General features: G+C 41.5%; 2 protein-coding genes across 4 annotated transcripts in view; one reads left to right on the top strand and one right to left on the bottom strand.

The window, feature by feature from the left end:
* The window catches only part of JHY (junctional cadherin complex regulator), a 65433-nt gene extending 64210 nt beyond the window's left edge, over positions 1–1223 (top strand). For 2 of the 3 annotated variants that reach the window (XM_045894812.3, XM_054512234.2), the window contains exon 9: positions 44–1223. In XM_045894812.3, coding sequence (XP_045750768.1) covers positions 44–241 — 198 coding nt within the window. In that variant the 3' untranslated portion in view covers positions 242–1223. The remainder of the gene's footprint in view (positions 1–43) is intronic. The other variant, XM_045894813.3, reaches the window with a different exon arrangement.
* The window catches only part of BSX (brain specific homeobox), an 87409-nt gene that overhangs the window by 2680 nt on the left and 68182 nt on the right, over positions 1–16547 (bottom strand). The window contains exons 8-9 of the mRNA XM_045892879.2: positions 16035–16231; positions 14304–14964 (exon numbers count right to left, since the gene is read on the bottom strand). Coding sequence (XP_045748835.1) covers positions 14725–14964; positions 16035–16231 — 437 coding nt within the window. The 3' untranslated portion in view covers positions 14304–14724. The remainder of the gene's footprint in view (positions 1–14303; positions 14965–16034; positions 16232–16547) is intronic.

Below are 16547 nucleotides of genomic sequence, written 5' to 3'. Positions count from 1 at the left end.
GTCACTTCCCATTTCAAATGAAACTTTATCTTTATGCTTTCAGGCTTTGGAATATGCCAAGACCATCCCCAAACCCAAACCTTCAAATCTGACTGGCCAAGTATCAAAGGAAAAGAAAAATCCCACCTATACTCAAAAAGAAGATGCTCTGCCTGAAATCTCACTGCTGGAAATACTGCAGAGCAGACACGAAAGGGAAAAACAGGCTGTGGCTGCTTTCAAAGTCCTTCACATTGTGTAGACAGCACATTTGTCAGAGACCAAAAATGCCCGGGGACTGGACATGGAGAAAAAACTCCAACCAACCTGTCTGCAGAGAGGGATGACCCTCTGTCCTCTAGCCACAGCCCATGTTTGCTTTGATAGGATTTAAAATATGGGGCCTTATTACATTATGGAGCTGTTTTTACTTTCTAGGAAGATTTTTTTATTATTTATTTTCAAATCAGAATTTGGGGTTGAATAAAAACTAGGGAATAAAGCCTTTTAGTTTCATAGTGGATCTTTCAATTTCTTAAAAAATCTCTACCCTTCTTTGCATAATGAAAACCTTGAAGTGACCCAGCAAAAAAAAAAAAAAAAAAAGTATCTAACTTCTGCTTCTCTCTTACCCTCCTGATAAGAAAAAAGTATAAACACTTCAGTTTCAAATAAAATGAATGTAAATTGGACTGCCAGTACACTTGGAGATGCTGTTTCCCAAATAGTTCTAAAGTCTCTAAATTTAAAAAATAAATAAAATAAAATACCCCAATGTTCTCCTAACAGAGCGAGACATAAATTAGAAATCCAACAAGTCCAGAAACACCCATTCAGGCAACTCTGAGCAATAAACTTTCTCAAAGCTACTTGCTCCAAGTGTGTGAATATGCCAGGCATCTTGCCATCACAAACATTTTAAAATGTTACCAAATCTGTGCTTTTACACACACACACACACACACACACACACACGTTAGGTAAGAGGAGAAAGCATTCTGTATTTCATGCTGAGTGTCAATATTAATAAATATTACTTTTTATCTTTTGAAACTGAATAAACATCAAGTGATAACTGAATGAAATTATTGGGTCTTAAAATAATTATGGAAGAATTTAATTTTTTCTTACATGCTTGTATTAGATGGGCATTGCATTCTTTGATAGTCATATCCGGAAATGGGCAATTTTAACACTAATTTAGGGGAAAATCTGTTTATCTATACAGGTGACAATAAGAACTAGCTTTGGAGAGTTATTCCTTTGTTATAAACATTTTACATAAACCATCCTGTGGTATAAAAGCTACCTGTACATGATTTGCTCTTAAAACTGAAAGCAATTAGAATTGAAAGTCTGGAAAAATTACATATATCCGAAGATAAATAGTAAACTGACAAATCACATTTCAGTGGTATTTTGAAAATTATATCATATGTGAAGCATTTTTTGGGAAAATCACAGCCTAAACTGCTCCTAAGATGTAAAAGTCTTCACCATGTACAAGACTTTTCTAGAAACTTAAGAATTAAGATTTTTTTCCGAACAGCCTTAAACTTAAACTTACTCTGGAAGATTAAATAATGCATATAGAGACATTTCTGAATTTAAAGGGACAGAGCAAATTTTTAAAATATTCCATTTCTATTAGAGTACCTTAAAAGAATTCAGAGCTTGGGATGGGCTTATCTTGTTCACCTACTAATTTTTCAGAAGAGGAAATGGAGATCAAGGTAGGGTTAATGACTCTTGACATCTGTCAGTCCAACTGATAATAATGGGAGACGGAGTAGCCAGGTCTAAACTTCAGTCTTTCAACACCAAGGATAACACTATTTGATTATGTTTGTAGGAAGGGGTTGTTCCTGTTTTCTGTGTGGGCAAGGAGCATGTAGTTATTATGAACTTCAGTTTTGGACATGAACTCCCGTTGTTTCATTTTTAGAAATATGCATTACTACATAACTGATCATATTTTAACACATACAATCTGGCAACTTCGTAACTACATTGTTAAAGTTGAAAGAGACACACATAAATTAACTCAGATGTTAACTCATAAAAGACACCATTTCAATTTTGAGCATTTAAAACCCTCCTCCTAACCCTTTCTCTGGTAGCTAAGCGCTATTAAATCCTTCAATCCCTTCACTCATTATCAAGAATCACACTTAGCTGAAGCAGGTAGCACAATTCAGTCTATGGCAAACATTTCAAAGAATCTTTACTTCCAAGGCAAGTCTGTATCACCCAGTATATAAACTCTAGAACATCACAATTCTTTGCACACAAATACTGAAAGTGACAAGTGGCATCTTGGCATCTAAAAGGGCTGTGGCTACAGAAATAGAACACATTTGCTAAAAGCTGGGGGTTGAGATCAAAGAATGAACCAAAATAGGCCACTGTCTGGGCCCACCTGGTAAGATCTAGCAGATCACTAAGCTATCATGATACTAAGACAGCATAGAGATTCTGCAGAAACAGTGAATGACAAATAACTTCTTTGCTCCTCCTCGAAATTAATGGCAACAATATTGATCTTCTGTAGACCCAAGTGGATCAGTGATCAATTTTTACAATATTTCTGCTTCAGATATTTAAGAAGTAAAAACAATCTGCCTATTAGAAAGCAAGGGACTTTAAACTTGAGTGATAGAATGATGGAGGGTCTGTATTTGACCGGATGTTCTATATGCCCACTGAAAGACACAGGGCCTAATCTGCCTAATCTCTATGAAATGGTGTAAATAAAGGACCTTTAAACCACATATTCTCTCTTATTATAGACTCCTCTTTATGGTGTTTTTCCATCTTGAATTTCCAAGGAGAGCATCCTCTTAAGAGGAAGCTTTGTTCCAAGTAGCTGAATTTAATGACAGCTGTCTTCGTGATGTTGTTTTGTATATTAAGGAGTCTCTTGGGAGTTATCTAGAAACCAGCCCAAGAAAAGACAATATTGAGGAACAAAATAAAAGGTAAGTCTAGCAAAACACCAATGCCTAATGGTTCCAATTGGGGCCCTATTATTGGTTAATGAATCATTGTCAAAACCTCACAGCAAGCATAAGCGTGCAGTCTAGTCTATAGTGAGAAAATGACTCTTCATCCCAACAGTTATTAGCTGGGAGTTGTTTGAAAACACAGCTAGTAATTATAACAACACTGGAGCTAATTGAGAACTTTGAGTTGATAGCAAATGGTCTACAATAGCAAACTCGGAGGCGGGGGTGTGTGTGTGTTCATAAACAGCACAAAATCAATAGATTTGGGGTCATAGTCTGAAGATATCAGGACACATTTAGCGACTTATTTCCAAAATATTCTTGAAAACTAGATTATCATATTCAAAGTAGCACTTGAAAATATAAAATTCTTAAGGAAAAAAAAATCAAAGTTACTCCTCTAAATATGCCTTAAGATAACTTTATTAGAACAAGAATAAATCCTGAATAATACATATTTCATCCAACTCTCAAGTATTCATGGGATGATGACAGGACTTCTCTTCCCTAACTCTAAGTGTGTTTTCATAATTTCTATTCCTAATGTAAACAGAGACAAAAAGATACATGAATACTCCATTTACTTCTTTAGTTGTTTTCCCAGTGAGGGAAGGGTTTTAAACAAGTAAAATTGTTAATTATTGTGGATTTTGTTTTTCCAGAGTGTCTCACTCCCCCTTTATCTCTGACTCTAAGGAGTTGTCTATATTGTCAGACAAAATTTCTATACTATAAAGACAGCATAAAGGAGAAATATGTATTATAATTTTATTTAGATATTCCATTCTTTAAAATACATTGAAGTAGGTTCCAGAGTAGCTAAAATCTAATATTCAAAATCAAATTCAAAAAAATTTTTTGTTCCCTTGGGGTGCCTGGCTGGCTCAGTCAGTAAGTAGAGCATGCAACTCTCAATCTTGGGGTCATGAGTTCAAGCTCCACATTGGGCCTAGAGCTTACTTAAAAATATAGATCCAAAATGGTTCCCTCACCCCACTGCCTCCAGACTAAGTACAATACTTGTTCCTGCTCTTCCTCTAGCTTTGTTGAGCAAAACCACACATCTTTTCACAAAGGTGCTGAGAAAACATAACACCTCCATTTTCTAGGCAAACACCTGGTCAGTGGAAAGCAAAAGCTTTTTAGATGGCAGTTTTCAGGGCGCCTGGGTGGCTCAGTTGGTTGAGTGACTGCCTTCGGCTCAGGTCATGATCCTGGAGTCCTTGGATCGAGTCCTGCATCAGGCTCCCTGCTCAGCAGGGAGTCTGCTTCTCCCTCTGACCCTCCCCCCTCTTATGTGCTCTCTCTCTCTCAAATAAATAAATAAAATATTTTTTAAAAAAAGATGGCAGTTTTCATTCATTAATTTTATTCCCCAGTCTTAAAAATTCCATTCTTCATGTTCAGTTACTTAAGTTTTAGCTCAGTGAAATAACTGGAATGTTGGGGCGTTCCCAACATGTTGTGGAAACACCACATCGCAAGATGAAGATGCAAAATAGATTTTTCAGTTGTCCCTAACCCTCAATACAGGGAGGGCTCTTTGGGTAACATGAGGAGAGGAAAAAAGAATTTGGTTGGCAGGACGAATCTCCCTCACTACCTCTCCACTGCCTTTTCATTTTCCCTGGCAAACCTGAGCAACATAAGTAATTAATTTTCAATAAAGTGAGAAAACGGTCTTCCACTTTTAAATAACTCTAATAGGTTGAGAGGGTTACAATGGTATGAACATTTCAGGCAAATATATTTAGTGAAGCCTTGGAGATATGGATGATTTCATAAATATCCTTTACTAAGTTGCCAGTTCGTCCCTGAGACCAGCCCCAATACTGGGACTGCTAGACTGGCTTCTCAAGGTACCACACTTTAGCAAGAGATATTTAAATAGTAGATATCCATATGATACAAATTTAACAGTGGGGAAAATAATCTTCAGATATTTAAAATCCAAAAAGTGTGATCAGTTATTCCTTCAGAAGCTGTCTACATAGAAGGAAGTAGATAACAATATCCATATATATTCCCTAATATGTATATTATTGAATAAAATCAATATAGCTCTCTGTAGAGAACATAGCTAAATAATTTAGGCCCCAAACGTACTCTTTCCTCTGTGGCAAATGGGTCTCCCAAATTAATCTTACACTTTCTTTTTTTGCCATCCAGACAACTACCAAAGTCACGGTCATGAAGCCTGGGTGGCCTTACCCCGTATTTCCAACCCATCACCTGGCAGGGAGGTCTTTCCCAGTACCTTGCCTCCACACAATGGGGACACTGAAGCAGTGCTGATGAGGTCCCCAAATTTGTTGTCTCTACTTAAAATTGATAATCTCCAATCACACAAACCTCAAGCACCTATTTTTAATGAATCCTTTAGATGAATATCAAAGAACTATTTAGCCATGTCTAATATTTTAATTAGATTATATTCTCAATTTAACCCATTAAACCTCCTTTGATGATCCCCATATTTAGTGTTTAGCCTCAGATGCACAAGGTAATGAATACTGGACCTTTTGATTTAATGAGAATTTCAGCTCTTCCAGCCTGCGCCTCTTTGTATACCTTTTATTTTGCTGGCTATAGAATTCAGTTAATTGAAGGAGTCTCTTACCATCACACATTAAGGAGGATAAATTAGCATCCCCATTCTGATTGGAAAATGCAAGCAGACAGTTTTGCTTTGATCTGAGGATTGAACTGAGGAAGGCGGCAGCCCTCTGAAAATGAGCTGATGGCCTTGTTATCGGGGCAAAATGCAGATGCGTCCATGTGTCACAAAACACTTAATGTCTTAATTGATCACCTTCCAATTCTCCCTGTCCTGTTTGCCTCATTCTCTTCAGGGCCTCGCGCGTGTGCGTGCGTGCGTGCGTGCGTGTGTGTGTGTGTGTGTGTAGTCCTGTCTTGCTTTCTGTTTATCCTGTTTCTCGACTCAGAGAATTAGGGACCTAGGTTTTCAATTAATCTGAGACTAAGGAAAATGAAACAATAAATTCCCTCACCTTGAAATTTCTAAGAATATCCTGTAAAACTATTTGGACCTTTCACAGACCAAGATTCTTAAGGACTAAGTCTAACTTCAATGCCCTCGGACTGGTAGATTCCATGCCATTGGTACGGCATCACTGAATAGGAGACAAGAAGGAAGGGCTATTATGTATTTTTGCAATAAAATCAGACTTTCAATCTGTTCTAATGATAATGCAATTCTCCTGAACCTCAACAAATGCAGTTGCATAAAAGAAACATCACGGTAAAAGATCAACACCTCCATCACTCACTGTAAAGGCCAGAATTAAATAACATTAAATTCAGATTATGAGACTTGTGGATAAATATGTTAGACTAAACACATGAACACACTTACACTGACTTCACTCCCTTGGCAAGCCCACACTAAAATCACAGTAAAGGGTTTTTAGAAGGCATAAACATAAGAACAGGAGGAGAGACAATAATAATAAAAGTAGGAAAGGAGATAAAAGTTAAAAAAAAATTCTAACCTAGCAAACGGGAGACCCACGAATCAATCTGATTTACATTCCAGAATATCCAAAATGCTCAGGAATGGATGATGTCAATTACCTCTGAAAGTAGGGGTGTAAGGGACTGAGGGGGGCTAAATGAAGGACAACTGCCCCTTTGCTACACCCAAAAAGATTGCTCTCCCCTCTGCAGAGGGTAGAACAGTATCTCTGGACTAGGGACAAGTGGCTCTGTTGGGAGGCACAATACAGAAAGTGGAGTCAATAGTGAACATATGTGTTCTAAACTCAGAGACCTCTGATCTGCCACATGGCTCCCAGAACATTGGGTCTCATCCTACAGGCAGGAGTTTGAAAAATCCTTCTCTGAAGAATCTGAGCAGCCTAAAATAAAAGCCTTAAAAATTCTGACTTTAAAGGGTCTCTAACTGAAGAACTCAACCATGTTATCACAGGGGAAAGCTCACAGTCTAAAGTACCCCCCCCACACACACACACCACATATCATAGCTTCCTATCAGCCTTTTCTTTGCTCATAAACATGAGCAAACAACAGAGGATATCTACATATCTGAAGATATCACTGAGGAAACCCACTAGAAAGGAAGAGAAGGAAATTAAAAGAGATCTTGGAAGTTAGAAATATAATAGCAGAACTTAAAAAAGTTAAAGGTTAGAACGTTGAGGAATTTTCCCTAGGAAGTAGAGCAAAAAGATAAAATAGAGAAAATGGAAGAGAAAAAGAATCTAGAAGATAAATCTAGGAGGCAAAAAAAATCCAAATAATATGAGTTCCATAAAGAACACAATGAATAGAAATCCTTGAAGAATTAATTCAAGAAAACTTCCCATAACTGAAAGGACTTTTCAGACTGGAAGAGCCTACTGAGTATCCAGAACAATGGGTGCAAACAGACCTCAACCAAGGCACACAACTGTGAAATTTCAGTCCATTGGTTACAAAGAGTATCCTACAAGCTTCCAAAAAGGAAAACAAATAAATTAATTAAACAGGATACACAATCAAGAATCAAAATGGCTTTAGACCCTCACAACAGCAATTGGAAGCCAATAAATCGAATGATGTTTTTTAAATTATTCAAAAGTATTCCAAAATAATTTCCAACTTCGAATTCTATACTTAGCCAAAATACTAATAAAGCATGCTACTAGAATAAAGATATTTTTTAGAGACGGATGAGCTCAAAACATTTACCTTTCACACACCAATCAGGAAACTATAGGAGACGGTGTTCCCCCAAAAGGAGAGGGTAAACCAAGAAAGAGGAAAATACAGAAAACAAAAGTAAATTGAAAGGTATCCCAGGATGAAGGGGAAGAGAGACACAGTGACATAAAATCCAGAGAGGAGCAGACCAGAGGCTCTGGGAATTTGTTTGGGAAAATGAAACCTTAACAAGAGTATCTTGGGAGTCAGCTCTAGACAAATGGTGAAGTCTGGAGTTAAACTGGTCACAAGGACATTAAAAATTAGAAAGACAAATATTAATTCCAAGGGGAAAAAAAGGAAGTCTTACAGGAAAAAGTAATCTGAGTTGATTACCTGGCTGGGCTGAGAGTCAGACATACATATCATAATAACAATCTAACCAAAACCCTGTCATGGAGGAAGAGATGAAGAGGGTGCACATATGTGGTGGGAACAGGGAAGAAACAACTAAATTTTCACCTTTTAGAGCATGAAGTACTAGATAATTCCTAAAACAAAAATACCAAAAAGCAGCAATTCAGCAATTATTTAGAAACATGAAGACAAACACAAAAAGAATCACCCAGTACTGGAAACCGGTTGCCTCTGTAGTAAAGAGAATAGGGAAGGAGCCAGAGGACTGCTTCTTTTTTAAATAATCCTTCTAGAACTGTTCAACCCTATAAACAACGTACATGGGTAAATGACAAAACTCAAGTCTTTAAAATTAAATCGAGAGCGCTCAGGAATTAAAAAAAAATAGATGGGAAAAGAGCAGAACAGCATGAAGTATTAGGTTTTTTTTTACCTTTAGCTTGTAAATTATTCTCATTTGAAACTCAGGATACAGAGCCACACTTCTATCCTTATTCTCATTGCTTTCTACAGTTTATTTCCCATTCCAAGTCAAGCACTGAGGAAGAATAAGGACTATTTGGCCATTTAACTTCTGGCTAGAATATAGACAAGTGTATTTAGTCACTTCCATTATTGGTAGCAATGGAAGCTAAAGAGAGAATGGAGGTTACAAATATTCAGATAATCCCTAAGAATTATATTAGTCAATATTTTTAAACAACAATCTCTTGTTGCAGAGATAATTCCTAAAGTGTGCCTTTTTTAAACTAAAAAAAAAAAAAAATCTTAAAAGCTTCAGAAAAAAAAAGCTTAAATCTGGATTTCCCCCCTAGATCCTTTACTGGAAACAGGCAACTCAATCTCTTAATAGGGCTCCCATAGATTTGAAATATACCTTCCCTCCCTACATTGCCTTTATGTCTGCCAGGGAGAACAGAACCCCTGGGGCATGACGGGGGCAAGACAGGAAAGAGGGAAAGAAGGAACATTCTAAATGAAGTATCCTCAATGCAACTTCATGGTCCAATATGGCCCTATTTCACCCAAGGCCACCATGCCCTCTCTTAGTCCACACAGTAGGACAATGACGAAGAGAAAATAAGATGAAGTTATTTTAAAAACTCCTTAGAAAGGGACATAACCCCTCATAATGATAGTGATGAACACAAGACTAATACGCACCTTTTAGTTACCTACATTGTTACTGTCGTAGTCCTATGAAGTGTGGGATCAAGAACCAACCTGATATGTTCAGATTATTGTCATTCATTATCTTCCTCGAGCACTTTTCATCTAAGATCTCACAGTAGATACTTTTACATCTCTTATCCCATTTTTTTTTTAAGATTTTATTTGAGAGAGAGAGAGAATGAGAGAGAAGGGGGAGGGTCAGAAGGAGAAACAGACTCCCTGCCGAGCAGGGAGCCCGATGTGGGACTCGATCCAGGGACTCCAGAATCATGACCTGAGCTGAAGGCAGTCGCTTAACCAACTGAGCCACCCAGGTGCCCCTCTCCTCACCATTCTTAAAGGACATTCTCCTCATATTTCTGATGCCAAGTAAGAGAAGTAACGTAATCCTGAGCAAAAGGAAGATTAGAATTTAAGTCTCCAAACCAAGCCTCCTAGCCTGTGGCTAGGATGCCAAATCCAGCTGCAGCTACACAATTTTGTAAAGAGAATAAGAAGAGAAGGCTTACAGAATTATAAATGAAATCCTGAAGGAAAAGTTATCTGGTATACAAACTGGGAATGCTAAGAGGAAGGAGTAAATAAAATTGAAAAGAAATGTGTCTTTGGGAGGGGGAATTAAAACCAGAAAATACGATGGAGAGAATATGGACAGAAAACAAGAGAATCATATCAAGTTTATTATCTCCTAAATATGTATTGGAATGACCTTGGACCTCTACATGTATTAATTCGTAACTCATCAAATTAATCAGTTGTAGGACATTGAGCAAGTCAATATCTCAGACTCTCAGGTGCCTTATCTATAAAGATTAGGCAAAACTTTTAGTTTTATTTTTCATCCTACTCAATGTGTGAACCTCTTCAAAAACATCCCAGCAAGTAGTTACTCAACTTTGGCTCAAATGAAAAGGACTAAGGGGCCCAGTACCTCTTCAGAAAGCCAATTTAAATTTCAGATTGCTCTTCATCAAAAGTTTTTCCATAAATTGATCTAAGATTTTATTAATTTCCAGCTAATTTTAAAATTTTACATCCAAAATTACTATGCAAAATCCTTTCCTCTACAAGGACAATAGCTCCCCCTCCATCACTTTTATCACAGCATGAATTAGTGGTAAAGTAGGATCATGAAAACTGGCTTCTAGTCTGAATTCTGCCACGGTCTATTTAACACTGACAAGGCATTCATTATACCTGGATCCTAATTTCTTCACATCAAATGAAGGGCTTAGATTTTGTTAAAGGTCTCTAACACTGACCATCCCTTCCTGACTATCTAGTTGTCCTTAACTCCAGGGATCTTCATGTTGTTTTCTTACTTTCTGAAATGGGGTATAGGAGACTTCCTTAATGAATAAAAGAATACCCTTTTCATTTTCTGGTTTCTCTTAATTCTTATTGTTATGGATATATTTATTTAGAGCACATGAACTGAAATCTTCTTAGTGAGATGACAAGTAACTTTAGCAAGTTGGAATTTATAGTTCCTTTCCTACAAAAAGAAGATAGGATATTAGGCTCTTAAGGGTTAGAAAGAACAAAACTGGTTCACCTTCTCACTAATGAAGAACCATAACAGCCTTCTAGCCCCTAGTATTTTGCTTTCCAGCTTCTGCTCAAACTTTCTAGTGAAAGGTGCTTAGTGTTTTCTGGACTTAGCTTGTCTTATTGATAGACAGCACACTACCTGGCCTATAGGAGGTATGCAAACGTTGTTCCAAAATGTTTCCTGGAACCACCCATTGGTTCTGGTTCTGCCTTCTTTAGCCGAGCTGCATAGATATACCCCCTGATACTGAGTAGCCCTGCAACTGTTCAAATCTCCTCTCCCACCCCTGCCCAATACTTGGCTTCTCTAAGCTAAAAAGTTCACACTCCTTTGTGTTTTCCACATCTTTTACTATCCAGGTTCTTGTATAGTGGGTGAATTTTAGCTTGTCAACAGCCTCTATAAAATGTGATGCCAAGAACACAACATAAGTGTAAAATATTTCCTTAACTCATTATTTCCACACATGTTGAGCCCAACTCAAGAAGACCGAGTTACCACTTCAACTCAGTATGTTTATTGCACGATTCTCCTAGCACCAAAAAGCATTCTGCTTGCTCTGTGCCTTCACAGATCTTTAGCTCTAGTTATCAAACACACTGATATGAGCCAGTCCTCTACCTTTTGAAGTGGTGTCATGAATTCCAATTATTTCTTAGTGCCACTATCCGCTAATACTGGGCAGAATGGTGTATTGTCCATTTATGTTCTTATGTCATGTGAGCAGAAATAGTACCAAGAGTCCCTTTCTGAGAATCGGTGAAATGAAGTCCATTGCAAACAGCATTAAGAACAAATTCAGAACAAACGATTTATTCCATTTGGGATTACATGTAGGATGATGTGCCCACCTTGGCTATTTTAAGAGGTTTTTTCCCCCTTCAGACTCAGGCTAGGTCTTTAATATATCACAGTGAACGTGGCTTTGTCCGATCTTTACAACCAAGTCAAACTGAATTGAGGCAAAAGCCGAGGTAATTCAGACAAAATACCTCTTCAGCCTATGTTGGCTTTGATCGGTATTGAAGGCCAAAAACTAAACACCGCTATCATGCTACATGAAATTGGAACTAAATTGGGTCTCTCCTCTACTATCATCACTAATGCGCTGTGTATAAAAAAGAAAAGGAAAACCAGGAGAACTTGGTTATTGAATTGTGTGCCATCAATTTCACGGAATACGGTCTGATGAGAAAACCGCACCATAGTCAGTGTGGTTGGTGCCGCAGGTGTGAGCTCCTCCCTTCCCGCTTCCTCTGGCCAGGAACAGCCACAAAGGGAGGACCCTGATGTGGCAGAACGAGCATCTTTCCATGTTTAATGCTCATGAATCAAAGATACAGGCGTTCCCTGGGCTCCAGGATTCATTCTGCCTCCAATCAGGCGGAGCTGTGCCTACGCTAACAAGGTTTCCTATTTACCTGCCTTTTGAAAACATCATGAAATGTGCCTAATCTGCTTCTCTCAGAGCCAAAATAAAGCCTGGCATCTTCTTCAATTTAAATTTTTTTAATGTCCTCCCAAAACACAGCATTTCTACTGACTTTAAAGATTCTCCCCAAATCCCTTTTAGTAGCTCTTCTTTCTAGTATAAGAATCTGAGATTCTCCCCTCTTGTAATAGTATCTACTTTCCCTTCCAAGTATTCATAAATCACTCCCCCCCACCACCACCACCATAACCAAGTCTTTTGTCTTACTGTAAAGCACTTGCCCAAAACTCCTGCCTTAAAAAGGTATGGTCATTATCTGAACAGGGAGAGAGGAGAAATCGGAGTGTAGATTTGTTTTTAATAGCACATCTACACAACCTAAATCAATGGGAGAGGCGTTCACAGAAAGTGATAGAGGCAAAATGCCAACCGATGCATTGTTACAAGAAAACTGTGTTGGACAAAGAAATGAACAAGGAGTCAAAAGATTTTTTTTTTTTTTTTTTGGTCCTCCTTTGACTTTAGCTAGTACTAATTTCACAGGTGGATCCTTCAATCTTGCCAACCCTCGATTTCCTTAACTATGAGAGGGAAAATTAATCTTTGTTGTCTATGACTCACTAGATCTTGATTGACAAAGAGCACTTTGGAAAATCCAAACAGCTCTACAATGCTTATGTTTTTAAAGCAATAGCTTGGTCTCCTAAATGATGCTGATTGGATAGAGGTCTCACCCTGACAACTTATCTTTGCCTAAGTTAATGTTTCCTGGAACAAACCTGTAGGGAAAAAAAGGAAGGAAGGAAAGGAAAGAAAAAGAAAAAATTCCTATGGCTACATGCATGGAACTTAGATCTAGAGGGATATTTAGGATTCATCCTCTTTTAGAAAAACAAGGAAACAAAAAAAGATTAACTGTAACCCAAGCTCACACGGCCATAGTCTCTATAATACTTATCATTCGAACCCAAGGGTCAGGACTCCACTTAGCCACACACTTTTCCAGCCTTCCTGGGCTCACTTACCTAAATACACAGCCAGAGCCAAAGGAAGATGGGAAGCTGAGGTCGCCTCTGGCAGGCTGCTATATCAGATAAGTATCCTGGGTGCGTAGTGTCATCACACAATTTGTTAGCGTAATTTCAAACTCCAGATATCAAGGGAGCTCTATCCCTTCGGTATTTGAGAGTCAAAAAATACCATTTGCGGTGACTTTCCACACAGGTGGAACTCAAGACTATAAAACGATTAAAAACGGAAAAATCGGGCTGGGAGTGAGGGGATCTGTCAACCAAAGGTTATTAGCCCTGTTCACTCTTTTCGAGAACAGGACACTGCCTGGGGTGGAGGGAAGGGGGCGTGCGCGGAGGAGGACGCGTTAACAAACGATTCCCGGAAACTCGGTTCGGTCCCAGTTTTGCGCGGCGAGCCCTTTATTAGCTAAAGAGACTGCAAGCTCCGGGAGAGAATAGGAGACCTCCTAGGGGAAAGGGAGAGAGCGATGCGCTGGGCCAGACTCTTGCCCCCACCTCGGTAGTCCACAAACAGGTGCACGTCCGGAAGGGGATGCGTATTTAGCTTTAATCTCGCTAAAACTCCGCATTCCCTAAAATGCAACGAAAATGAACATTTCCACAGACAGCCCAAGGAACACTCACTTTTAAAATATCAGTAGCCCATGGGACGTGTAAGAGTTGCGGGACAGGTGCAGCAAGGTCTGGAGGCAGAAACTGCTCGGTAGGTTTTCCCGCCCAAGTTTCTCGCCGCGCGTGGGCGCCGCTCAATATGGGGACTGGGGGGGGGGGCGTGTAGAGCGGGTGTTCCCGGGGGCCACAAGCTTAGGGGTCCAGGGTGCCGAACCGGAAGCTCAGAAGAGGAACAGTGACGGGAGAGGACAGAAGCGCCGCCCTGAGGAGGGGTTGTCGCCATAGTTTCTGAGTTAGAGATAGGGGGTGGGGGAACCCCAGTGGGAGGTTAGTGGCTAGCAGCGCGCGAGTCTGTCCGGCACAGACGTCGTAAGCATCCGGTTGTGGCTCTACCTGGATCCCCGCAGAGCGGAAAGCCCACACTCCCGGTCCCTTACCTGCAGCCAATCGGTCTACCCAAGGAAGGGCAAAGGGTCCGGGTGGAGAGGTCACGGAGCCTGGACAACGGAGCTCGGGGCAGGTGGCGGAGAGGAGAGGGCCAGGAGGGTCTGCGATCGCGGCGGAGTTAGAGAGCTGAGAGCCCAGGGTCCAGCTTGCGCCACTTAAGACACCGGCGCGGGAATGAGCTAACGCAGGTGCACGCTCGCCCGGCAGGGACCCGGCGGGCGAGAGGGGGAGGAGGGCGTGGGCCGAGCCGCGGGGCTCCGCGCGGGTTCGAGGGTTCACAGGTGTGTTTTGTTTGTCTTCCAGGAGCGGATTTCCGAGGCCCGCCCCGGGACCCGAGTCCGTGCGTTCCGGATCCCGGAGGGAACCGCGCCCCGCCCGGCCGCGTCCTCCCTGCCTCCCCAGCCACGCGGCTCAGAGCACGTGCGGCCCTGGGCCCAGCTCCCCCTCGTCCCCAATGTCCACCTCGTCCTCGGGCTCGGTCAGCACGAAGGGGCCGGCGGGCAGGCCCAGCCGAGCCTCGGCAGACGCGGCCTCTGGGCCGCGGGGGCTGCCCTCAGGGCTCTCGGGCCCATCTGGCGCTTTGGGCTCATCCTGACTTTTCCTCAGCTGCTTTTTATGCTTCATCCGCCGGTTCTGGAACCACGTTTTCACCTGATTTCAGGGGGAAAAAAAATACAACCACGTCATTCCTTCAGACCCATAGTTACTAAGATCTGCGAAGATTGCTGGGGGTTAGGAAAATGGACCGCAACCCATTCACGAATTATCCAAGAGCTGTGACAGTCTCATCCTTGGGTTAAATCATACCTGAACTGCTTGCAAGTTATCGTGTTAGGGTGAATGAGAATCAAGCATCCTAAGACTCCTGGAAGTAATTGTCCAAAATAACGATAAAGGTCAAAATGGTGTGCTTAGTTAATACTAATACTGTTATTAATTTTAATCACTAATAGTAAGTGCTACGTTGATTAGCCTCCTTTATGTTTAACTTACGTTCTCCCCATTTTGGCATCTAAACACCTGGTCTTGCTGGACAGGAAGATGAGAATCAATCTTGCTTGTTCTCATTAGAGAGAAAAGTCAGGGGCGCTCGGCGGGGCTAACGATTTCACAGCAAGTGGGGCTCCCAGGTACAGAGAATGTAAGAAAGAGAAAGTGGAGGAAGGAGTTTTAAGGTTGCAGGTGAACAGGATCTGGAGGGGGAAAACAGTTCTCCCTCTCAGGACAGAGCAATAAGGAGGCCGCTTACATTACAGTGGGGGAGTGGGGAGGATGGATTTGAGGGCTTGTGTCTGTGAGGGAGATTAAAATAATAAGAAAAACAATTTTCCTGAGTGGACTTCGCTCAGGATAAGAACCCGTCTAGTCTCTGATTTTACGTCGGACCAGGGTTACAGCCCCCATGGGAGAGGAGTGCGGGCGGGGGGGGGGGCGGATAGGCGGCAGAGAACTGATCGTTCTCAAACTGGGAGTGATCATCAGGATCATCCGAGGAGTTTCTCCTCCCTGTCCAGAGCTCCCTCGAGAGAGGACGCTTCGGTAAGTCTGACCTGGGGTTGGAGGGGTTGGTACTTTTACTAAGGAGCTTCGGAGAAGCCTAGAATAAAGGGGAGAGGGGTCACTCCCACTCAAGAGCTCCGCACTGGGTGCAAAGGCGGTAGGAGTTAAGCGGGGAGGGAAGAGCAGCAGCGGAGATCGGGAACTGCCCCTCTCGGGCCCACCTGCGTCTCGGACAGGCTGAGGGCCGTGGCCAGCTCCACCCGCTCTGGCGTGGACAGGTAGCGCTGGATCTCGAATCTCTTCTCCAGGCCAGAAAGCTGCGAGTCCGAGAAAACCGTACGAGCTTTGCGGCGGCGGCAGTGCTTCCCCGGCAGCTCGGTGTGCTGGGGGTGCGGGAACAGCGCCGGCACCGGCACCCCTGCAGAGAGAAAAGCCACCGAGTGGGTAGAGCGCGATGCCCCGGGAGCCACCTCCACCGCAGCCTCTACCCCCGGCCCCCAGCGCCTCCCTCCGCTTCTTGCCTCCACTAGTCCCCTGGTCGCCCCAACGCTTCTCCAGCCCTTCTCCCAGGAACCTCAGGGCAGGGGAAATAAAATCCCAAGAATAGCGCTTGGAGATCTTTATCCGGCAGGTCATCTAGGCCTACAAACAATAAACAGTAAGCAAAACGGAAAAGAAAAATTTTAAATCGGAGGCCTTAGAAAATTTCTTCTTGGAAAGACTCTTCGCAGCGT

The sequence above is a fragment of the Mirounga angustirostris genome, unplaced genomic scaffold (genome assembly GCF_029215605.1).
Source record: "Mirounga angustirostris isolate CCGP_5_RB_7025 unplaced genomic scaffold, mMirAng1.0.hap1 SCAF_13, whole genome shotgun sequence".
In the NCBI taxonomy this organism is placed as follows: Eukaryota; Metazoa; Chordata; class Mammalia; order Carnivora; family Phocidae; genus Mirounga; species Mirounga angustirostris.
This window is presented reverse-complemented; position numbering and strand designations above follow the sequence as displayed.